A 26478-nucleotide genomic window follows, 5' to 3' on the forward strand; every position below is an offset into this window, starting at 1 on the left:
TCCAAATTCCGCTCGCATCAGACATTAGTAACAACAAAAACACAAGTACCGACAATGCCAACTAGAACGGATATAACATACACACCGGCTGCTGTGTCTATTGGCCAATGGACCAGCCATGGTCGTTCAGTTGACAAACTCGACGTGAGCGAATTTTCAATTTTCCGGCTACGCTGCGGTATGCTCATCCCCACTGACACGCAAACCACGACAATCATACGAAATAGTACAATAAAAAGGCTAACAAAAATTGTGAGCATTATCATTTTTGGGGGAAACATCGAATTCGAAAACTGACAATACATTCAGTTTGTGAGTGGAAGATCAACGATCGAGACGACGTTCAACGAGAACAACTGTAAACCAGAAATCGAACCAGCCGCCGAGCAAACGGAAGCAGACGACAAATGCCTTGCTTGCTTTACTAGAAACGCGCGTTATGTAAGCGTTTGACATTGTTTCGCCACTTTGGCTGCCAAATAAATGCAGTTGTGCCGATTAAGATTGCCTAAAATATCTTAAATTTAATATAAAATTTCGCTATTGAATAAGTGCTGTAATTAAAACTCAACGAAAGACGTGCGTGTAACGGTAATAAAACTGTGGAAAATTGTGACAAAACTATCGGAAAAAAGTTGGTGAAAAGTTTTATTTTTGGAAAGTGTTGACACACGCATCACAGCGCCGACTTACTTATGTATATATATAAATAGCTGCAATATATGTATATATTGTATATATCTATGTACATATATATATATACTCAACTCAACTGTATCAACTTTAATTAAGTGTTGTATATGTGCAATAGCTTGTCAATCACCATTGCCGCACGTTTTGGAACACTCCATACACACATACATATACATTGTATATATATTTAGTCGATCACACACGCATATGTGTGTGTGTTAATGTAGTGCAGTGAAAAACTTGCAAGTGAACTTAATAAATTCTGCATTTTGTGTGCAATTGTTGGTGTTGGAAAAGCGAAAACTTCATGCAACGCATTTGAAATCGTGAATTTTTTTTTTTTAAAAATAGCACAGAAAATTTTCAAAAATAACACAGAGCAGCACCTCCCTGGGCTGGCTAGTTGGCTGCTTGGCTATCTGGCTGCTTGGCTGGCTCGCTGACTAACTTAACTTGCACATCTTGTTCATATTTTGGGAATTAGTGTGGCAAATAAACACACAGATACATACAAGCAGAGATACACTACACAAATACACACAAGCAAACACAGTGGCAACTCTATAAGCGAATTGCCTGTCAACGTGTTTGTGTGTATCTTGATTAATTAGTGTATGTGTGTGTGTATATTAGTGCGCTTTGCTTGATTAAAACACTAGAATTACAAGCATAAATTGCATTTTGGCGAAGAAACAAACAAAAATTTGTTAAGTCAACTAAGGAAGTAGCGGCCCAAAGAGCGGGTAAGTGGTTGCCGGTTTTAAAGAATTACACAAGTTGATTTAGCAACGCGTCTAGTATGTATGTATATTAGGGTGGGTTAAAAAAGTAAATGTTTTTTTTTTTGCTTCGTGCTCTGAAAAATTGGTGAGCAGACACCTCTCAGAAAGGTTCTCCAAGTATGAGCTCTTAAATGTAACGGGAAGGTCTTCCAAGTTTTCATTACTTACAATATTGTCATATAACTTTTTCCAATAGGACACGTAGTTTTTCCGGAAATGGAGATAAACCGTTTTAACCATTAAAAATTCAATCCCGTCCACCGCTTCCTTTTCCCGATTTTTAGCATTTTCAAACGCTTCTGCGCTAGTCTATTTCAATTTAAAATGTTTGTTTTTCATTGACTTATAAAATTAAAAAAAAAAAAAACTTTAACTTCGGTTGCACCGAAACTATAATATCCATCACAAATACAAAAGGTTCCTTAGAAGAACTTGATTCCGATCATACAGTTTGTCTTATAGCTATATGCTATAGTAATTCAATCTTAACAATTACTTCTGAGATTCCATTACTGCTTAAGATAATGATCCGTTCCAAATTTCGTGAATATATGTATATCGTCAAATAAAAATGTTTTCCATGCCTGCGCTTGATTCCGATCATTCAGTTTGTATGGCAGCTATGTGCTATAGTGATCCGATATCGTCCATTTTGACAAATCACTAGCTTCTTGGCGAGAAAAGGTTAGGTACTAAATTTCAGATCGATATCTCAAAAACTGAGGGACTAGATCGTATAACATATATAGAGACAGACAGATAAACATGGCTAAATCGACCCAACGCATCAAGCTGATCATTAATATACTTGTAGATATATTTTATAGGGTCTCAGACTTTTCCTTCTGGGTATAACAAACTTTGTAGCAAACATAATATACCCTGTTCAGGGTATAAAAACAAATTTGTCTTAAAATAGTCAAACTTCAACCGTTAATTTCCACTAAAGGGTCAAGTTTACGAAAAACCTGTAGGAGAACATTTTGTAGAGCATTCAATTTTCACAAAACGAAATATGTTTTCAAGTAGTTGGAAGCGAAATATGCATGTTTTTTATTTGATAATAAGAAAAAAAATAGAAAGCTGGTGAAGGCCCTTGCCGTTACAATTAAGAGCACTCACTTAGAGCGCTTTTCTTAGAGGTGTCTATAAACCAACTTTTCAGAGTACCAAGCGAGAAAAACACCTTCGGTTTTTTTTTACTCATCCTAATGTATATATATTATACAAATATGCATATGTCGGCATGTACATATATATCTATATATGCACATATTATTATTGCGCCAAATTACAATATATTTAGGCACCTTCACAGCACTGTCAGCAGCTGTTAATTGACTTCCTGAGCATAAAATTAAGATTTTGTCATTGATTGCCAATTCGCCGCAATATGTCGCCCACATTTAATTGAGTTATATTGCTTATATACACTATACATATATTTGTCTGTGTGAAATTTGGAAAATACTCGTATGGTTTCCTAACATTAGAATTATTTTTCGATAGAACCTTTGGTAAAATGCTGAAAATAAATATAAGACATTAGGTTAGGTCTATTTGTGGAAAAAAATTTTATTTAAAATAACTGAATAAAGGTTTTACTTGTGGAACTCTTCTGTTATTCTGCTACAAAATTGATATTTTGGCTACGTATTTAATAAAATTAAAAAGTAATGCACGGACACCTCCATATTAATTTTTAGCGTCTATATTTTGCTTTTTTAGAGGTTTGTTATTTTAAGTTGCCAACCCTTTATACCGAAAACATTTTGTAAAATTGAGAAAAAAGAAGAAAAAACGTTAACTTCGGTTGCACCATATACATAAGGGTGGAGCGAAAAAAATTTTTTTGGTTAGCCTGAGGGTAAAATTTGTAGATTATAAAAAAGGAAAATTTTTGGAAAAAAAAAAGTTCAACATCTAGAGCAAGCCCACTCACTTTTAAAGTAAATTTCGAGTAAAAATTTTTATTTCGTTAAAAATTTTTGATAAGTGTTCTATAAGCTCGTTATCTTTAATTAAAAGTTATCAACTTAAAACAAATGTTTGTGGTCATTATTAGAGTTTTAAACAAAGTCTTAAACGACAACATGCTTTCCTTTAGTTAGTTTAGAGTTTAAACCAAAAAAAAAATTGTTTAACCAAAAAAAATGTTAACTAAAAATTTACTTCAAAAGTGACTGGACCGCCAATACCTTGTTCAGGGAATCAAAATATAATTATTTTACAAATTTACGCTATGCTTTTTGTTTTTTGGTTCATTTTACAATTATTTTAGACGATATTACGAAAATTAAACTTAGAAGTTTTCAGAGATTGTTGCGCTCTTTCACACAGTCGCTGCCATAAACGATCTCCTCTCTTCAAGTCTCATATGAGTCGTCAATCAGTAAACGAAATGACATCCCCTGGCTTTTTGAGGAAATTATTTCAATACGTAGTATTTTTGAGGAATTTTCTAAGAACAATTTATTAGCATTATATACATATATATGTATATTCAAACCCTTCAACATTCCCGATATAATTGTTTCGACTCAATAACTTCAATGACTTTGGTGAAATAAATATAAGTAGTGTTTACCCTTACCAATTTTGTTCCAACTACGGAGCTATAACAGAGGCAGCTATATTAGTGGGTTTAAGCTTAATGAATGAACATATTGAATAATATGATACCTATATACCACTATACAATATAGCTGGTCCCTTCGAACGCTCTTAGTATTGGTGGACTACAAAATACTACAAACACCCATATTAATTGTGAATTACTGTTCGAAGCTGTTTCCTTCGACGAGATTATGCTACAAAGTCTAATTTGAGATAAATTGGCTGTATGAAAGCTATAAATTATAGTCATTCTATACTACTACTATATATAGTTCATTCCAAAAGATGATTAATATCTATGTAAAATGCTCTCATTCGTCAAATATATAGATGCCTGTTTAAAATCCACCACGAAATTGCTCAAATAACCTAGGTACAAAACCCACAAGTATAGTGGCATGACAGAGTCTCAAATGTTATGGTATTATACTAGTATGTATGTACAGTATCCCTATTTAAGAAAATAGCAAAATTAAACAAACTGTCTAATTTGGTCTGATTTTAGGCTTTTATATAGCAGTTGAAAGTAGATTTGACTTTAAGATTGACATTTCTAATGATCGTCAATGTCTACAGGTGCAACCAAACAGCCTTTTATGTGATTTTTGGTGTTGTAAATTATTGAAGGAAAGCCTTCCTCTTGCAACCCACAAACCAATCTTAAATGAATTATATATTTTATTTTTATATAATTATAATATGAATGACAGATTATATTCTCAGAAATCGTAAGACACATAAAATAATTGAGGCCTTACGCTCTAGAACTCGAGCATTTTTATAGAGGAATGATAATTTCCATCCGTTCAAAACTATATATCATCTGAATAAGAAAACATAAGTTAAATTTTTTTAAATCTCACCGTAGGTGTGCCCTTTAAAGCCGAAAATAAAATTATATAATTATTGAAAATTGAGAAATTTAAGTACAAATGAATAATGCTCTTAAATATAATATTATCGATAATAATCAAATATAAATCGATCTGAAATATCTTAACTTTTAAGTTGAGTTCATTCTCTAATTTTTTTCTGTGGTTACGAACTATTTTTAAATGAGAACATACCCTAAGTCACATTTGCATCACGTTTTTGCAACACCAACATTTTCATATGTGATTATATGAAACTGTGTATATATATAATATATATATGTATGTAAAATATATATATATTTTCTCATTTACACATGCACTCATATTGATGTACATATTTACACATAACGCAATAAAAGCCATACAAAAATATATATGAACACTATATACTAATATTTGTAGCAAATTATATTTTAAGAGATCAGACGATTGATAGCATTTGTTAATTTGCGTCACAAATGTTTGTTTTAGTGGCGTGCCACAAATATTCGTGTGTATATATAATATGTATATATGTTTATATGCTAATATGCTATGTATTTATAGACGGTCTCTACTTTTTCTGCCACTTTTGTTTATAATGTTGTGGTAGTGAAGTTATGTTTTTTGTCCACAAATTAAATTCCTTTCAATACACAATTTATATTGTGAGCATTTTATATGGATGGGTACACTGAGAAAGACATAATCGCTAGAGCAATGACCACTTTGTGGTACACGAAATAAAAATTCAAATCGAATTCAATCATTTTATAATTGCCTAGCGAGAAATATTTAACAGCGAAAAATATTTAAACAAGAAAACATGTTGACTTCAGCTCCATTGGAGCTATAAAACCTTTCAAAAGTGCATTTCTTACAGCATAAAATAATATAAAATTTTTTTATCGTAATTTTGATTGATCAGTTTGTATCGTAGCTATATATATGTTAAAGTGGTTCGATCTGAAAAATTTGTTCGAAGATTCTAAAATTTTCTTTGCCAAATTTCGTGCAGACGTCTTGTTAAATAAAAAATATTCCATACAAGAACTTTTTTGATAAATTTATTTGAAGATTCTGTCGTTGCCTTGCGTAATAATCTGTGCCAAATTTCGTGAAGATATCTTGTAAAATACACAAGTTTTCCGTATACGAACTTGATTTGGATCGGTCGGTTTATACACGTAATGAAACTATATGCAATAGTGGTCTGATGTCGACAATTCCGACAAATGCACAGCTTTTTGGGGAGAAAAAGACTTGTGCAAAAATGTCTGATCGATATCTCAATAACTGAGGGACCAGTTCGACAGACGTAGATCAGGCGGATATGGCTAAATCGACTCAGTAAGTCTCGCTTATCATATATACGATATACTTTATAGGGTCTCTAAAGTTGCCTCCTGGGTGTTGTAAACTTCATGGTATAAAAAGGGAATTTTTTAAAAACTCCCAAGCAAATTCCTAGATAGCGTAGTAGGCCGCTTAACCGATACGAACATGCCAACTCTTATTCAATTTTCCGTACACTTGTTATACAACTCGGCTCGGATGGCCTTTAGTGCGCGTTCTCCGTGGGCGGATTTTTCAGTTTCGAATACAGAAAAAAGTCACAGGAAGTCAAATCTGCCGAATACGGGCTCTAACAATATATTATATTATATTATATATAGTGGTGGAAAATCTATGAATCTTCTGCCAACAAATCCGGCTGTTTACTTACTTACTTTGTGATGATTTTTTCGGTTTCCAGTCATTTTTGAAGCCCAAAAACTAAATTGTGCACAATTTTTACGTCATATTCTTAAACATACATCTCGAATATATAATAATTTTCAGCTAGGATGTCAAGCATCTCTTTTGCGACCTCTACTCGAAGTAGTCTTTTGGTACGAGTCCTTACGAGCTTTATATCCAAAACATTAACCAAAATGTATGGAATTATATGGATCTATAAGCGATGTTACGATACTCTGCTATCTCTCTGATGCCAACGCGATGTTTAAATGGATCAGTCCTAGTTATATTTGATCTTGAAAATGGTTCTCATAACAATCTACCAGCAGGGGCCACAAAAGAGATTATCTTAAAACAAATTCACCCAATAATTGTAATTCTTCTCTATTTCAACTTAGTGTTGGCGATTGCTAGCTATCAAATGCATCAGATCATTGCTGAACTGTGTTTGGAGGAGTGGGTATTCAGAAAGAATAGATGAGTCTCCTACATCTCTGCAAAAAGAGAGCTATGTTCTCTTCGATCGACTTTAAGATGGTTGGAGGCTTTCCGTTCTCTCATGACTTTGCTGAAAAAACTTAGTCTCCAACGTGGTAGATACTTAGGTTTAACTATGGGGAGTGCTATTTTAGTTATTTTCTTAACAGGAATGGCTTCAAAAAGATTCTTAATAGATTAAACAAGTGTGTCGGCTTAGCAAAATTTGTATTGCGATACTTTTTGAGAAAATTATATTTTATGCTAAAAGCAAAATCATAATGAACACACCACTTGTTTGCACTTAAAGCAAATTATGTCAGCGCTACAAAGTTGGGTAGCTATAAACCAAACATAAATATCAATGTATGTATATATATGTATACACGCACTTACGAAGATATACTAGATATTCCATGGAACTTCATAAGCATCCAGCAACACATTAAATTTGTGTCCAAAACTTTTATGATCAGATACTAAAGTTATTTTTAAATATATAGAACAAAGAGACCACAACACAACAGATGCAAATGTTGTATGTTGTATGCTGCTCTACACCCTATTGCATTCTATTATATAATATGTTTGTATGAAAAATGAACTCATAAAATTGTTTGCGCATCTATTTTCAGACAGTTTGACTCGATTAGATAGAAATATGGCGACGCATTCGAACGCGAACACTTTTTCAACCAAACTAAATCGTAATGTGTTGACTATGCCAAAATGGGTGGTACGTATAATTATTCTGAACATATTCCATTTATTATTTTATATATTTATATAACACATATTTAAAGACGGAAACTCACGATCGCGTCGGTCCGAAACCACCACCGCCACCATCACCCACGACGTCGGATAATACCCTTAAAGTGCCAGTTTTGCCACCGAAAACGAAGAATCTACCCGAACCTGATTATGAAGTCATCGAGTTCTCTGGTCAGCAATACTCGAATGAAGTTCTTAAAGCGGGCAGTCGTTCGAAAACCCCAAGCACACCAGGTACTCATAAGATTTATTGATTTTTAGTATTGCTTTATTGATTTTGGTTTGACTTCTTACAGATGCAAAACTGAAATGCACGCTCTGCGGTTCACATCATCCCTGGGTCACATGTGAGGAGTGTGCACAGCAGATCTTTTGCGCCTCATGTGACGATATGTTTCACAAGCATCCCAAGAGGCGTACGCATGTGCGAAAGGTTGGTATATCTTCAAAAAATTAAAAGAAATTGAATTTCTTTTTTATGTGTGGTAAAAATTGAACTATAGAATATTTGTAATCACTGTCGAATAATATATCTCTATTACTTTAGTAAAAAATCAAAAGATTTTCGCTCCATTTCCAGCTATTCCTTTTTGAATATCAGTGATGTTATATATGTGCAAATATTATATATAAAACTAGATTAGAATATAATATAATATATAAAACTAGAAGTTTGGCAAAGGGATCGATTTCTCAAATTTTCAATCCCACAAACCCTATTTACTTATTTACTTTAGAAAATCAACCATTCTAAGGACTCTTTAAAATATAATCTAAATGTTGTTAGTATTTCCCAGAAATAGAAACACTTCGAGGTAGAAAATTGGAACTATTTTTAGGTCTCCAAAATCATTTTAAGTTCATTGTATCAGGATTATTAGATAATGCTTTTTCTAGCATTTACACGAGTGTAAATTCAAATCAATTCGGCCATCCTGAATATCGTACATACGCTCGATATCTCAAAAGCCTATAAAACTAAAAAGTAATGAATCTGTCTATAAATTTTGGTATTTGATTAAATTATAATCTGGAGAAAAATATCAGAACCCGACAAATAAATAAATAGCCGATAATAACCTATGGTGACATTTTCTCTAGACATATTCTTGAATTATATTATGGTCTAGATAATAATATCAGTAACTCTCAAGAAATTATATAATCGATAATCACCTGTAATTCTCCCTCGAATATTGTAGAATAGATTATAGATTGTAGTTTATAGATTATAGATTATAGATTGCAGATTACAAATTACAAACTATTGATTATAGATTATAGGCTACAGATTATAGACTATAGATTATAAATTATAGATTATAGGCTATAGATTATAGATTGTAGATTATAGATTTTAGATAAAGACTATAGATTATAGATTGTGGATTATAAGATATAGTTTATAGTTTATAGGTTGTAGATTATAGATTGTAGATTATAAGATATAGTTTATAGTTTATAGGTTATAGATTATAGGTTATAGACAACAGATTATAAGTTATATACAAGTAAGGAATCGATTTAATATAATAATAAATCGAAATTAATATTAAAATGTGTATTTCACTTCCTTTTCTCCACTAGGCCATTGATCAGAGCCGTCCACCATTGCCGCCGAAAGTTTTACCCGGACAAAATGGACCGACACCACCGGTGGCACCACCAAGACGCAAGGCACGCGGATTTACACCACTACTGCCGCGCAAGGAACAGGTACGCTTCTGCACGATTTCATAAGCGATTTCGGTACCAAGTCATAAAAAAACGCCTCATATGAAAAGAAAATAATAAACTAAAATCTTAATCTCTCTACGACGTTTTACACAAAGCTTCCATAAAATAGAGCGCGCAAGCGCCAAATCACAACGCTTTAATAAAACAAAAAAAAATATTTTATAATACTGCCTTTTACCTCGAAAAACTATTTGACCAGAATTTAGCGTATTAATTTACTGCATTCTATGAAATTAATTATATACTATGTAAATAGTTCTACTTTTACTATTTTCGGCGCTAAAAATTTTACTAAGCACTAACACAATTGTCAAAGTTTGCGCAAGCAACGCCTTGAAAATGTGTTTTCAATAAAAATTCAAATTGTCAATTTCGAACTCAAAACAAAACTCAAATTATTGAATTCTTCTCATATACCGTTATACTCGTACATGCATTTGTACGCTGAGTTTTGGAAATCTACCAACAATACAACAACACTCAATTGTTTTAAGTGTACTTTGCACAATTTGCCACTCCTCAATTCCAATTAGGTCAACACGAATACGCTGCCAATACCACCCTCGCCGACACCCTCATTGAAGAGCACCTCCTGGCAGGATCGCGTCAGTTCGCTCAAAAACGGACTGAATTTGATGAATCGCCCATTACCTGATACACCCAAGACGCCGAACAGCGAGCACACATCGTCGCGTTCGGTCACGCCTAAGTCGGTCTTCGATAGCATACAACGTCCACCGTCCGTCACACTGGAGAAGATTAAGAGTAAGGCTAGCGCCACATTGGATCGTATGACATTGCTGCAGCAACGCTATCGTCAACACAAAGAGGAAAGCCTGAAGGGCAACACGGATGGTTCTGTTACTGATCAGGTAATTATAAAGTACAAAATTTATATACAAAATCTTCCTACGTCATCAATTAGTACTCGCCATTTAAAGCGGTGTTCATTGGAACCTCAGACACACCATCAGAAGTCCACATGTTCGTGACGTACATACATAACCCTAATTTGTTTGTTATTGTTTTTGTTTCATTTATGTTCGTGCGTCTGTACATAAATACGTCCCATTGTGTCACTACCACCGCTACCAACACCAACAACAACAACGTCACTGCCAATGCCACACATCTTGTCAAAACAAACACCATATAGAACCTCTCATTCGATCAATGGTCAACCATCTCACCGTCGCCATCACATTTTCGCTCAGGCAGCATGTCGTCCGGGATCAATTCATCTCATTTTGACCTCACGGATGATACACATTTTCACAATATGTTTAATCAACGGCAGATGCATATGTCCGCGGCACAACAGCAACGCGCCAACGGTCAAATGGGTACGCGTGGTATGAGCACGTCCGTCTTCAATTTGAATCACATAAATCGGCGCGCGCCAGAGCCACAGAACGCGTGGATGAATAATCCGATGCAGCAGGTAAGAAGAAGTAAAGTGTTAAGTTTTTTGAAGTGCTCTCAGCAATCCGTATATATATTCAATAATCAATAAGTGATTCTTAAGCTTTCTTAGAGAATGTAAAGACAGAGCCAGATTTTACAATACTACCAAAGTCTTTTGACGCAAAAAATTCGTTGTGATGAAGAAAACGTTTAAGAACTGGATTTTGGCTAAAGTCCGATCTGAGAAAACTGGAAAAGTTTGACAAACTGTAGGTGAAACAAGCTCTACTTCACTGGATTAAAAAAAAAAAATACTTTCGTTTAGAGAGTTGTAGTCTTTACTGAGTTGAGTGGGTCAACCCTAGAATCAATAAGCCAGTTCTCACAATACTACCAAAGTCTTTTGACGCAAAAAATTCGTTTTGATGAAAGAAACCTTTAAGAACTGGTTTTTGGACAAAAGTATGATTTGCCGAGACTGAAAAAGTGCTTCAAGCTGTACTTCACCGGACCAACGCATAGTACCTTCATTTAGAGAGTTTTAGCCTTAATTTAGTCAGATGGGTCAAACCGTAGAAGCATTTAGACAGATGTCTGAATACTAGCAAAGTCCATTGAAATTCGCTTTGATGAAGAAATGTTGTAGAACTCGATTTGGATAAAGGTCTGATCAGATGAAAATGGAAAATCCGTCAAGCTGTAGATACCAAAGCTTAACTCCACCGGATCAGTGAAAACAAATTTCATTTAGAGATGATGAATTATATGGGAAACTGCGATCTGCAGATATATAATATAATACCCCTAAATCATTATAGAGCTTTCCGGTGTCCAGATTGAAATACTTATGAGCATTTTTGTCGCTTGTAATTTAAACTCGAGTTTAAGTTAAAGGTCGGAAATTAATTTAATTTAGAGAATTACCCTAGAAACAAAAATTTGCTCGATGAACTCGTGAACAAGACTAAGTCTGACCTAAACTGGCTCATAATTCTCTGCCGATCACTTAAGACAAGACTTTCACAAAAAGTAGATCAAAATTAACAAATTTACAAAACCTTCTCCACAGGCTCAGTCCATGGCTCATCTGAATTGCGCAACCTGTACCAACCCACAATCGCATGCCTGGCACGCTCATCAACAACGCATGCCAATGAATATGCCGGGCGGAGAATGGGGTAATCAATTCAACTCACAGCAACAGCTTAATCGCTCAAACTTGTCGCTCAACGTTGGCGCCGGCTATATGTTACCACATCACCATGGCGCTGGTGGCATGATGGCACCACCACCTGTCTTTATGAACCAAGCGGGCATGATGGCGGGCATGTATCCATATCCTTACAATGCGGGTATGCCTGTTATGAATCCAGGTAAGGATTATATAATAAAAAATGTTGCTTTCTTGTCAAATAATACTTTTTGTAAACCGTTTTGCAGGTCTCATGGGCATGCCACCACCTACACGTTCACGCGCGACCTCACGAGCCGGATCACGTGCCGCTTCGCCAGCAATGAGTCGCAAATCTATGCCGGTGCGGCGAAAACAACGAACCACCAGTTATGTTGAGGATGAGCTTACCGATGATGAGGACTCCGATCAAGACGATCGACGATCGATTGTTTCAAATCGTTCCGGCATGACTAACACGCTACACGCACGTCAACGACGCATATCGAGTGCTTCTCAGCTGATGGATACTGAAAGCGAAACAAATCCACGACAAACACGCGGAAAGCTACGTGATCGGCGCGGTTCCGTTGCTAAGTCAGTGCAAAGTGATTGGTTGCCTAGTCGACGGACGACAGTGAACCAGAGTAACAGTGGCAGTCGACAAAATGAACCAGGTTTTATCAACACACTCAAACCCACGCGCATTTATTCCGACTTGGACTCAGAGTCATCGGGCACACGTGCATTGGTGCAAGCTAAAATACAAGAGAAACTGGATAAGGGTACAAAGCGTAGCAGTTCCAAAGAGAAAGTAGCGGAAGCCGCGCACCAAAAACCCATTAAAGTTTCTACAGAAGTGCAAGCAGGCGGTAGTCGGACGATTGCTAAAACGAGCACAGCAACTGAAACGAAAACTGTGTCAGCTGGAAAATCAGAGATCATGAAAAACGAAACGAACCATGTATGGGGTGACAAAAGCGAAGCCGCCGAAACTGAGGAGGAGGAGGACGAAGAAGAAGAGGAGAGCGGTAGTGAAGAGACTGAAAGTGAACAAGAAAAAGCAGCTGGGGAAAGAGCAGACACTGTCGGAGTTACTCGATTAGAGGAAGATAATGCGCCACAAGTGGCGCCCACCGATGAAACTAACGAGGATGACTTAGGTCCACCACCCTCGACGCCAGATCATGAATGGGAGTGTGAATTCTGCACATATGTTAACGAACCGAATGTGAAGATCTGTTTAATCTGTTGTAAAACACCTAGCCGTGTGCCGCGCAAGACTTCTACAACAACAGCTCCCACAAAAGATCCCATAGTTGAGGAACGGTCAACAAAACCATCGATCAGTCCAGAAAGACCTATCGCAAATAAAGAGAAACAAACCAGCAGCACAGAACGAACGAAAGACAAACCGAAAGACAAAGTTAAAGAGAAAATAAAAGACAAAGTAAACAGTACAACCACCAGCACCAGCACATCAACTGGAACGGTTACAACTGCACTCAAACGAAATACCGGCGTCACACAGAGCATCATAAGTAATCTGACGAATGGCATATCGAAGCTCAAGATCACTTCATCCGAGAATGAATCGGATAACTCAACGCTAGCGAAGAAGAAAGGTAGGAGCAAGAAAATCACATTTTTGGAAGGAACGAAAATCAATTAGAAGCTCGTATAAACATAAACTAAGTGAACCACTAGTTATATATAAACTTTACTAACTAACTATATAACACATAAACTTTTTAATTTGTTACCCTATGTTTCGGTATTTTACTTTTGCAACAACTATTTTTTTAATTCTTTGTAATACTCACTAACTTTTTTATAAAAACAAATAAATTTAAAATAAATATACTTTCATTATGCTTACGACTATTGTTCCAACCAAAAACTGTTGTTTTCTTCCATTTCAAAGTCCCTCATGTCCGTCTATGCACACACACAAGCCCCGCTTAAGCCCGGCATCCGCCTAACTTTGAACTCTCTATATAAACTTACAGAAACCGTTGAGGATGTGTGGGCCGCTTTAGATGATAACATACAGACCACAGCTAATGAGATAATGCGTAAAGCGGAAAAGTCCAAACAGAGCAACAAGGTCTCCACTAGTTGCGGCACTTCACCCATACGGGAAGTAACGAAAACTAAGGAAACCTCAAGTATACAGCGAAACGTGAAGGAAACTGGCACTTCGCCGCCACCGCAAAGTATTTCGACTCAAGTAGGCGTAATTGTTCTTTTTTAATGCTTAGTTGGTGTAAACATTATTGTTGTTTTTATACAGACCTACGATACGGTACCTTTACGACAACGCGAACCAAGTGTCACAGAAACTATGCCCACTGGAAGTAACAATTTGTTTTACAACGAAAATACACAGGTTTGTAGATAAGCAGAGGCTGGCTCTTATCGAATCGGTCAAACCTCACTCCACACTCCACAGAGTTCTTAGTTATGTCCACAAAAAACCTCCATCTGTACAATATCTTGCTTTGTTTGTAGATATACGGGTACTCGGTTATGTCAAGTCGGTCAAATCGCACTCCAGACCCCACAGCATTCATAGTTATACTCACTCAATATCTCCATCTCGACTACATATATCTTAGGTATAAAATGTTCTTCAATTAAATACCTACCATCTTTCCATATCTACAAAACCTTAAATATTTATAACACGTTTAGGCAGTTATTTTAACCAAATTTTTAAGAGAGATTTACTACTGGATCGGAGTTCCGAGCTCTATAGTCTAAATTCTAGTGTTTAAACTCGCAATACTGTCTAGATATATTCTGAACTGCCATAAACCTTCCCTTTAGCATGAAAAATTGATATGGAAAGTTTTAAGTATTTTCGTAAGGATATCATTTTATTTAAATAAAAAGTTAAAGGTTTTCAGAACACTAAAACCTCATCCAACCTTCCTAAATATTGACAGAGACTTAGATTACGAATTAGATTAAAAAAGCAATATAAAAATGTCAACTTAATAGCGAAAGCTTGTTTGACTGCATATGAGTCAAACATACATACTTATAGTTACACTTATTTATATAATCTTGATATTAATAATTCCAGCTACGTCGTGAAGCACCTTCACCATTAAGTGTTTTCTCACCAGATACGCCCCACTACGAGCCTAGACACAAAGAGCCCGAAACTGAGCTCTACATACTACTGAAGGTAAGAAGATTCGCTGCAATTTTTTTTTAATCAAAAATACTCAATTCCCACACACTAACAGGAAGCCGAGCTCTATAAATTCACAGCAGAGGAACTGCATGCAGCGCTGAAGTATTGTGGTCCTTCAGTACATCCGGTACAATGGTTACGTGAAAACTGGCACAAACTTATACAAACCGTACAAAGTTTGTCGACGAAATATGGACAGGAACGTGTAGAGAATATTATCGGCACAGTATCACAGGGTGAGGCGAGAGATGCGCTACGTCAACATGGCGGCAATATATGGCAAGCGGTATCAGAATGTATCGAACAGCGACAGCGGAAGTACCGCGAGATCTCAAATAAAGGAAACTACTCGCGCGAAGACATCGTAACTGCGTTGACTATACATCAAGGTAATGCAGATCTGGCGCTACTGGACTTGGGACGCACACAGTTGAAGCCATTTTTAATGCGTATACGTGGCTCGCCAGCTGGTGTTGAGAATGAGAGTGGTGTAAACTTTTTCGGCGACAACTCAGTGGAGCATACAATTCAGCCAGGTTAGTGTGAATATTTTCGCACCACCCAAATTCTTTACAGTCAACAATCTTAACTACGCCAACACTTTTGTTATATTTTTAATTTCACCGTTTTTTGTTTCTCTCTATCTCTCTCTCCTCATTATAGAAATTCATGATTTCCTCAGCGCAAACGCTTCGGAATGTTATCAAACACCGAATGTAGCTGGTGCTGCTTTCATAACTGATCATCCCACGCTATCACACGCATCATCTACTAACGAATTACGTAATACCATGTACGATAGCATTTACCGTCATAGTCCTTATAGTAGAGAGGCATCATCAAGCAGATTTCATCTAGACGATCCCGCATTTAATAATCAAAACATGTTAAAAGATCTCGAGACCCTTATTGGTAATATCGAGCAAAATCAAGCGAAACAAACTGAACCGATCCTCAAAACTATGGAGTCGATGTTGGCCAATAGTTTAGGAAAAAGTGAAATGGATAATGAAAATGATCCCGAAATGATGCGAATACTGATGAAAAGCCCCATAACTACCCAGCATGCCAAGCGTATAACCTCCGATTCAAATAGTAGAAGTCAGAGTCAATTGGATGTGAAGAACTTTGTTTGGCAGCATATTCAGGAAATAGTACCGAACTTGGTGCAACAAGTGGAGTTAGAACTCATGGAAGAAGATGCAATGGAAGTCAATGCAAATAAAGACACATCTTTAGAACAAAAGGTAACACCGCCAGAGCCACCACCAATCGATGCTGAGGAGTTCATATTGGAGGAAGTCATTGGACCAAATATAAAAGAAGCGTCTATACGGGAGTTGGTGCCACCCGAGTTCATATATGCGGCAGAAATTGCAACATTCCGCATGGAATTCGATCGCGCATTGGATAGAGAACATGAGGATGAATTCGAGTTAGACAGCTTTAACGATGCTGAGAGGAGTATATATAAAATGTATCAAGCCCCAGAGGAAACGAAAGTAACTCTAGAAAGTGCGATGGTTCCTGAGAAAGAAACCGAATCCGACAAAATCATCGAAGAGAGTATAGTCGCAGATGAAAATCTTCCTCAAGAAGTACAAGAAATAAGAACTGAAAGCGAAAATACAGAAACAAATCAGCAAGCAATGGAAAATGATATGGAAGCAAATGATCAAACTGAAATCATCGAAGACAATGAAAGAACCGAAATTGAAAATGCGATTACTAAGCCCAGTACTGAGGAAACTGACAAGACAGTTTATGAAATAATTGAATTACCCAGTGAACCCGACTTTGTAGCGACCGAACAAACTGCTGAAATCCTAACAGTAAGCGAAAATTCTGAGGTTACAAGAGCAACTACAAATATCGACGCGTTCGAAATGAACACTACAATAACCACAGCTGAAGTACAAACCACACTTATAGAGAAAACTGCCAGCGTTAGTACCGAAGTTTCTGTAGCTAATATATTAGAGACACCTGCGCCCCAGAAAATAGAACCACCAGCTATTGTAAACTCTGCTGAAACTACAAAACTACGAAGAAATGAAAAGATGCAGAAACGTCAGAGAAAAAATCAGTCAAAGAATGCGAATGACTCAGAAATAAAAGCAACGGCGTCCATTCGAAGAAATAGTAGTATAGACCAAAAGGAAAGAAAAAATATAAACTCTCAAGAAAAAACCGAAAACCAAGACATTAAAACAGAGGGTTTAAGAAATAATGACGGAGCTATTTCGCACCATCAAGCTCCAGAATCGACTGAGTATCAACATGCAGATGCGACCACGTCCCTTACCGCAGATAACATTGAAGCCAACAACCATGCTTTAAACACCAAAGAACGCCAACCGAAAGTGTCGAAAATTCCAGTACGTCGTAGCGCAAGTCGACTTTCTGGTGAGCAAAGAACCAAACACCCTAGTCAACTAACTATTGTCCAAACTAGTAACAAACTAACAACTGAGAATGAAGTCCAAGCAACTAACAATGCTAGAGATACATTAGAACAAGCGGTCATTTTAAATCAAACAGGTGGAGAAGCAGAGGAAATATATATTATTTTAGACAACGATGCAATTAATGGAACCGCTGTAGGTGAAGATAACCAGATTGATAACAATATAGAAAGTTTGTCCGAAAAGCCAGAAGAGGCAAGTGAACAGCTGAATGAAGTCGACGGAGAACAACCTTCTGCGGACAAAGCGGCTTATCCACAAACGGAAATGGTTACAGCTGAGCAGCTAGTTGTGACACAAATAAGCGGGACAATACAACCTCTTTCAATACACGACGACTTCAACAAACAAAAATATACTAGTCAGATAACCGAAAATACCAACCATGGTAATCAGCACAATCAATTCGATGGCGAGACGACTTCGGTAGTGGACAGGGCTCAAGCAGACACTGAAACAGAAGCAGAAGGTCAAAATACAGAAGCCACAGAAGAAAATTTGGGAAATAGCACTGAAGAACTTCTCATGCAGACAAACGAAAAATCGCTTCCGGTGTTGATGTCAGAAAAAGAAATCAGCACTCAAGAACTTCAAAACCAAGGCAAAGAATATCCACCTTTGCAAGTGACAGTCGATGAAACGAGTCAGGGAGAAAATAATTCTGAAGAAAGTGCTCAACAAATTCAAGAAGAAAATCTTTCGCAACCAACAGCTAAAGAAACTGGGCAAGTGGAAGTCAAATCCGAAGGAATGGTTCACCGTGAAGAGAAAGAACCAGTCTTGCTGGTACCGGTTGAGGAAATCAATCAAACAGAAGGCGAAGAACATTTCAATCAAACTGTGATAGAAACACCCACAGCTAGGCACGACGAGAGGACCAACCAAATAGATTCCCAGCAATCGACAGAAGAAGACAGAACATTAAGTCCAAACATGGAAGAATCTGGCAATCAATTGACTGGAAAAGAAACTACACAAACTGAAACCACCACAGAACTGTACAGTTATGGATCACCCACCAACGAAGTATTTCAAGATGCAGCTGAGCTTTCGGCGGATGAAGAATTTGATAACAATATAAGTAACCCCCTCTTACACGAAAGGCATGACGGTAATGAAACATCTGATGCTGAGTTGTATAGCGTTGAAAGTGAGTTTTCTAGTCGGGGACACTCACATTCTGTGAATGATGTATTGCTCGTAGCCGAAAATACAGCAGAAATGCCATTACAACAATCCACAAGTGACCCGACGATAGATGCAAATCTAAGCAAGACGACAAGACAAACTGCAGCTTTGGAATTTGTGCTTTCTCCAGATGCCTCAAAACAAAATCTCTCCGAACTCGTTGAAGACACGCAACGACTGATTAAGCAAATGAAAGACGAAATAAATATAGAGGACTTCGAATCTTCCGAAGAGGAATACACCGACGAATATACAGATGAAGATGAATATGATGATGATGAAGACGATGGAAATTGGGAGGGCTCGCTGGAAGAAGACACAGAATATGATGAAGATGAGCTAACTGAGGATGATATTGATGATGAAGATTATTTTAACGAAGAAGATGAGGAAGGTTTGAGCGCTGAGGATGAAGGCGGTGTAGTTAAAGAAGATATTACCGCTGCGGTCAATGTGATCGAAATTACAGATGAAGTTTCTACAGCTCCTAGCGATGAGCATAACACAGAACATGAAAGTGAAAATCTTAGTGCCACGCACACCAATATGGAAGATCCTATCATTACCCCATCATCTCATACCGAAATCATAATAACCGTCGATACCCCAAACTCAAATGTTATTGATACAAATCATGAAGTCGCCAACAATGCTTTATTGACCAAGCTTGAAAATGAAATTGTGCCTGATTCTAATGCTAATGCTAACCCCATAGAGTCTTCAACTAACGAAATCGAAACCGAGAATCAAACAGAACTGCCCGCAGAAGCCGTGCTTTTAAATGCAAAGAGTATTACAATAACAGCAGAAAGCGCAAGAAATGATGATAAGGTAGACATAACTGCTCCAACTGAGTTACGAGCTGAGACCGAAGAACAAATTGAGACAATTCCAGTCCAACACAAAGAAGCTGAAGATCAATATATGAGCGTAGAGATTATCGCAGTTGACAGCGCTGCCCACGCTTTAAACGAAACGGCTTTAAAAAAACCAGCAGAACAAAATACGAGCAAATTTGTGGTATCTAAACCTGCTACAAGTCCTAAAACCGGCACAGTAAGTAAGATTCCGCAAATAAGAAACGATGCACGCGAAGCATCCACTTCAAAAGCTGCACGAAACGCTTTGAACAATGCACGAAACGATAAACTTATCTCACCAAAAAACAATGTCTTGGCTATTAAACCTCAAGCGGATAAGCCCAAAGCGAAGGAAAGCAAAATACCAAAACAAGCAGCAAAAAAAGTACCTTTACGCTCGAAATCGTTTTCCGGACCACCAGGTCCCATTGGCATTTCTTCGGTAAAGACTATACAGCAAAAGTTTCTCAATCAGCAGAAACAGTTAACGACAAGTTTAGAACCACCCAAAAATCCACCAAATGTAGTACGTAAGAAGTCAATAACCGAAGCTATTACTAAATTTATGCCCAGCACTTCAACGGGTGCCAGTAGTTCCACAGCTACTGCGGTAACCAGCATTTTCCGCACGCATCCACGTATACCTAAGAAGAAATATCACGAAACATGCTTTTCAGATGATGACTTTGAGACGACATCGAGTGAGGAAGAACCGGAACCGCTGGAGATACGTCAACGCAAGATAAGTGTGCCAGTTTTTCGGGCGTACCCCAGCATACAAGAACCGGAAATTGTGCCGCCAGAGGTAATTGTTGTCGCTTTTGCTAAAGTTGTGTCTGTGGCAGATATGAACGCTGTATTTAATATTCGATTTTTTATAATTATCAATAGGTGCTCGTTCAAAAATTCATCGACGAGAAACTAGTCACAAATATCGCTGAAGCGCAAATAGCTGCCACTCTGGTCAATATGCGGTTCCAACAGGATGTTTCACTGTGGGCGGCCAAGGAATGTAGTGACCTCGATCAAGCCATCTCTATGCTACAACAAGAGTGTGAACTCTGCATGGGCACATATCCCATGAATCAAATTGTCTCGATGCTCAAGTGTACACATAAATGTTGCAAACAGTGTGCCAAAACATATTTTACAGTGCAGGTGAGAATCCGACCGTAAAATTTCTTTTGTTTAGATTAAAAACATTAACTTTAAATTGTTCATTAGATTACCGATCGCAGCATCAACGACTGCACTTGCCCGTTCTGTAAGCTGCCTGAATTGCACGGACATAATGAGCACGAGGATGAGAATTTGGAATACTTCTCGAATTTGGATATCTTTCTTAAGAACATTTTAGATGAAGAGGTGCATGAGTTATTCCAGAGAAAACTAAGAGATCGCACACTGTTGCAAGATCCAAATTTCAAGTGGTGCATACAATGCTCATCCGGTTTCTTCGCGAGACCTAAGCAGAAGCGACTCATTTGTCCAGACTGTGGATCCGTAACATGTGCGCAGTGTAGAAAGACGGTGAGTACAAGCGTATAATGGCACTTATATCAAACACAAATACTTCACACTCCTTTTTTTTCCAGTGGGAAAAGCAACACGAGGGTATTTTATGTGAACAATTCAAAGAATGGAAGGAAGCCAACGATCCGGAAGTGCAGGCACAGGGTGTTCAAGAGCATTTGTCACAGAATGGCATTGATTGTCCTAAATGTAAATTTAGATATTCGCTAGCCAGGTTCGTTTGCATGATGCACTTCTTTATTATGAGTTCCAAATTAAAAGTTATCTTTACTTTGTTCTTCCAGAGGTGGTTGCATGCATTTCACTTGCACGCAATGCAAGTATGAATTTTGTTATGGTTGTGGTAAGCCATTTATGATGGGCGCCAAATGCACAATCTCCTCGTATTGTGCCAAATTGGGTCTACATGCACATCATCCACGGAATTGTCTTTTCTATTTGCGTGACAAGTTACCCATACAATTACAAATGTTACTTAAACGATATAATATACAATACGATGAAGATCCTGTAGAGTTGCCTAACAACCACGTGGAAGATGCTTCAACAGCAACACCAAAAATGCCGCGTTGTCCAATACCCTTGCAGAAAGAGACTCCCACAGGTCTGGTAGACACTGTATGCAGTGGCGAGGTGCCAGATAAACACGCTGGAATGTGTCGGTAAGTATGAAATCCAGATCGGACTTAGTCGAAGTAAGCGAGACCATTCAAATATTCTTAAGATTATTTAACCTAACAATTATCACTTTTTTCAAAAACCGTTGCTTTGCGTTTCGGACACCTAGATAAAATGATATTCCAAAAAGTGCGTTGGATATCACAATTAAACATCTCCATGACAGATTTTTCAACCATATTTATTTTAAGCTTAATTTAGCTAACAATCACTTAACTGAATAAGCGCTGAAAACCACAAGGACTTAAAATTATTATAAAAAGTTTTATATTTAGAGCTTAAATCGATATTCAGCGTGCTTTTTAGACGTGCCACTCCTTTTATTGTATGAAGTTACTTGCGTAAACATATTTTATTTCAACTTTACGGAAAGGAATATAAATGTCTAAAGATATTTAAAAATCTAAGAAATTCAAATTTTTATTCGATTTTTGAAAATACCATTACTTTCAGAGATCTGTCTCTATCGAGTTTATCTAACCATCGAGTTTTTTGAACTGAAAAAACTAGTTATCAGCCAGCGGCCAAAGATAAAAACAAACGATATTTTTAAATGCTATTTTGTCTTTCTTCTTTTAATATTTATTTATTTTAAGTATCAGTATCTAGAGACCATAAATGCAAAAAACTAGTACTAAAGGGTCTGCTAACAAGTTTACTTTAGAATCAGGTGTAAATAGCCGAATCTCACTTTTACTTTAAAGGCTTAAAATTCGGTTCAGTTATGTTACTAAAACAAAGAAACAAAAGTAAAACTTATATAAAATATAAATCGACTTTGTCAAGTATTGCTGCTTGCATAATCAATGCATGATATCGTTGTAGGTAATATCTGCCGCCAATATCTAAATCCATTCTTCGAAAAATAAAAAACATTAGCTTATCTCCCTCTTTACTTGGACTTTTCAGCACCCATTACGTCGAGTACTTGACCGCCAAAGTGGCTAAAGCGCGCATTGATCCACTGCCCATATTCGACCTAACCGATTGTGTGCAAGAGTTACGGCGACGAGATATACGACTGCCGGAACGAGGTCCATGGGATACAGATGAAATCTATAAAGGCATGTGTTCTGAGGTAAGTTTAGAGAAATGATGTGGATATACTATTATTAGGCTACTATTAGACCAATCGTCAAAGATTCCTAATTTATACAACTTTCTTCAGTAATAGTATGCGATTTAATATAAAAATGAAATTGTATATTGGCTGCCCTACAATTTTTATTAAATATAAAGTTTTGAAAAATAATATTAGGTATATTTTATTTGAACTTAAAACTATTGACTGGCGCGCGGGTATCAAAAAAAACACACAAAAGGGGTTGCCACCTCTTTGTATTTAACTAAAACAATGTAAATAGGTGTACAGAGATACGCAAGAAAACAATATGGTATACGAGTATACGAGTACAAGGAGATGAGTTTAAAGAGTTGCCATCTGTCCGCAATGACATTCATTTTTAATAATGTGTTAAATATTTCCAACGCAGTATGGCTATGGAATATCAGTTTATTTTCCCCTTAACTTTTGGGATGTCGATCTGAAATTTTGCAACCCACCTTTTCTTTCCAAAAAGCTGCTCACTTGTCGAAATCCCCGATATCGAAGGACTATAGCATATAGCTGTCATACAAACTAAACGATTAGAACAATCAAGTCCTTGTATGGAAACTGTTTTATTTTACAAGATATCTTCATGAAATTCGGCATGGATTATTATTCAAGGCAACGGTATATGGTAAACCTCGAACAAATTGTTCAGATCGGACCACCATATAACTGCGATACAAACTCACCGATCAAAATAAAGATTAAGATATTTTTATACCCTTTTAAGCTATATAAAATGCACCTGTCAAGGGTATATAGCTTCGGTGCAGTTAAAGTTAAGGGTTTTTCTTTTTTTTTTTTGTAGTTTGTATGTTTCTGTTAGTTCTATATCTCTATTTATTTATATTTATTACATTAAAATGTATCATAACTTGCCAGATATACCTATATAAAAACATCAATAAATTATTAATAAAATAAAATTTACCTATTTTCAATTCAACAGGTTATAAAGAAAAATATTCCGCTGGAAACGACATGAGACAGTGTGCCACAAGCTACTTGGACCAATGCACCAGAAACCCAACCATATGCAAGCAACATATGAACGAGATATGTACGAGCGAACGATGTTGTGGACTGCAAATATTTGAGAAGATGAAAAGGAAAGAAATTAAAATTGAACGCAAATTTAATGTATTATTTTCAACAAATTTTCTGTTTTTTTTTTTATTTCCACTTGTTCATTGTCTTATGTATGTTTATATTCGTCGCAGTCCACTGTATATCTCTTATCCACGCTACTAATCCATATTACTATGAGTAAATGTTCAATTTATATTTTCTAAAGCTTAACTAGTGAATAAAGTATTTATATACATAAAGATAAATGAGTTTTTTGCTTAGATGTTGACTTTTGTTTATTTAGACTTCACTTACTTAAGGCAAACGCACATGCACACAAATATTTATATGTATTTACATTCATAAAAGTGATTATAGGGGATATGCGCGCGTCAACAAGTATTAAACACTGTCAAATTTCAGGGTCAAAAAGCCGCATTCTATATAAATATACTTGTGCGAATACATATACTATATGCATGCATGTATGTACATAATACCAATAAAAATACTTGTATTGTGGGCGCCATAAAGTAGCAAATCATAACAACATTCATATAAATACACACGTTAACACATCACATCGCATCACATCACATCAATGTCAACGCGACATCACGTCAATGCACTCGTTTATTACAATTCTCCGTTTTAACGAATTTCGCACAACAACAAAAAAAATATATAATAAAAATAAAAATAAAATAAAAATTTGTATGTAAAATATATTTTTTTTTTTTGTAAAATATCTCACAAATTAAGTTATTCGCTTTTCATGCGCTGACTTTGACGTGCAACGTCTTCATGCCCATTATTTTAGTTTGCTTATCATAACGACTGGCGTATATTTTTATACGATTTTTCCATTTAAATAAATACTTGCGTTGTATACATTTCAAAATGATTTTGTACAAATCGCATTTTTGAAAATTTAACATTTTTATTCAACATACAGTGCAATAAACCCACCTTTCAACACGCCATTCGATATTTATTCCATTCGTTCGATGCACTTGCTTCGGCCACACGCTCCAAACGATTTCATTTTATGGTCCGTACATTTCCCGTATCAAATTTTCAAAACATTTTCTAGCACATGTTCCAAATAATTTTAGTATTCATTTTTTGATTTTTTTTTACGAATCGATTATGTCTCGAAAGGGTGTTATGAGGTGCGTCCGCTGTGAAAGACAGGTGATTTTTGCGTGGGCACCTACCCTAATGTGCTGGAATTGTGTGTGAATTTGTTTAACACTTTGAGTACCCTCTATATAAATATTAACAAGAAAACTCCTGTAAAATTTAACATTCTACAGAACTCGTATAAGATGTTGCTCTGAATAGCAAAAGCATTTGAGACTAATGAAAACTTGGGGTTAGGTATTAAAGGAACGACATCTGATAAAACTGGCTTCAGAAAACCAAAATAATCCGAATGAGAATAAAAAAGAATAAGAGTGCCATAGAACAGCCAAGCTAAACTGCTTAGCTGACCGGCTCACAAGAAAGTGCACCCTTGTCTCGAATATATCGAATTACGAACGAGCTGGTTTTCCGTTTCCCTATTTTGTTCTAACGCTGAATCTCCAGACTTTGTGTGAGCTTAGCAGGCGCTGGTCAACAACTAGCTCCTGTGTGACCGTCAGATCCTTCTGGCCTAATTGCCAAAGTTGTATGGAGAAAGAAAGGTTGAAAACATTCAGCCACCTTTTCCTCCATTGTCTCACTTTTGTAAGACTGAGGTTGAAACTCGGAGTTCCTATTTTCGGCGAAACTAGTGAAGAAGCCGACATTGATATTAACCGTCTCAACTAATTTGAGGCATGTCGGTTTTCGAGAGTCTTTTCGATCAATACTTAAGAGCATTTAGGTGTCGGAATGGACCTGCGTTCCTAATTGTAGTAGATCAAAAAAGAAAAATAAAAATAAAAAGGTACGAGAAAAAGAGGGGAAGATAAGGTCCAGATGTTTGGGGTATTTTCTCACCCTCATACTACAAAAACCAAATGGCAACGCGTTAATAAGTTTTAAATCAAGATTTCTTTCTTCACCGAATTTGAATATAACATTTAGGGAGGGTAAGAGTAAAACCGTTGGTAGGAACAAAGGTATGGGCAAACGCCTG

The 26478-nt window shown here is 36.6% G+C and overlaps 1 protein-coding gene across 12 annotated transcripts; it reads left to right on the forward strand.

Annotated features, from left to right (window-relative positions):
* The first annotated feature begins 174 nt into the window (after positions 1 to 174).
* LUBEL (Linear Ubiquitin E3 ligase) lies at positions 175 to 24607 on the forward strand. Of its 12 annotated transcripts, none has more exons than XM_036370445.2 (21): positions 187 to 697; positions 1045 to 1436; positions 7798 to 7898; positions 7966 to 8170; positions 8233 to 8369; positions 9524 to 9652; positions 10207 to 10545; positions 10830 to 11114; positions 12147 to 12450; positions 12518 to 13873; positions 14258 to 14478; positions 14542 to 14637; positions 15337 to 15441; positions 15503 to 15986; positions 16114 to 20768; positions 20855 to 21121; positions 21188 to 21493; positions 21559 to 21710; positions 21781 to 22158; positions 23084 to 23252; positions 24235 to 24607. In XM_036370445.2, the coding sequence occupies exons 3-21, from the start codon at positions 7824 to 7826 to the stop codon at positions 24268 to 24270; spliced, it is 9699 nt and encodes a 3232-aa protein (XP_036226338.2). In that variant the 5' UTR covers positions 187 to 697; positions 1045 to 1436; positions 7798 to 7823; the 3' UTR covers positions 24271 to 24607. The 12 variants fall into 12 exon arrangements, with proteins under 12 accessions (XP_036226345.2, XP_036226338.2, XP_036226339.2 ...); XM_036370446.2 differs by having other exon boundaries at positions 187 to 634; positions 812 to 1436; XM_036370447.2 differs by having other exon boundaries at positions 187 to 591; positions 812 to 1436.
* The last annotated feature ends 1871 nt before the right edge of the window (positions 24608 to 26478 follow it).

The sequence above is a fragment of the Bactrocera oleae genome, chromosome 3, assembly GCF_042242935.1.
Source record: "Bactrocera oleae isolate idBacOlea1 chromosome 3, idBacOlea1, whole genome shotgun sequence".
NCBI classification, from domain to species: domain Eukaryota; kingdom Metazoa; phylum Arthropoda; class Insecta; order Diptera; family Tephritidae; genus Bactrocera; species Bactrocera oleae.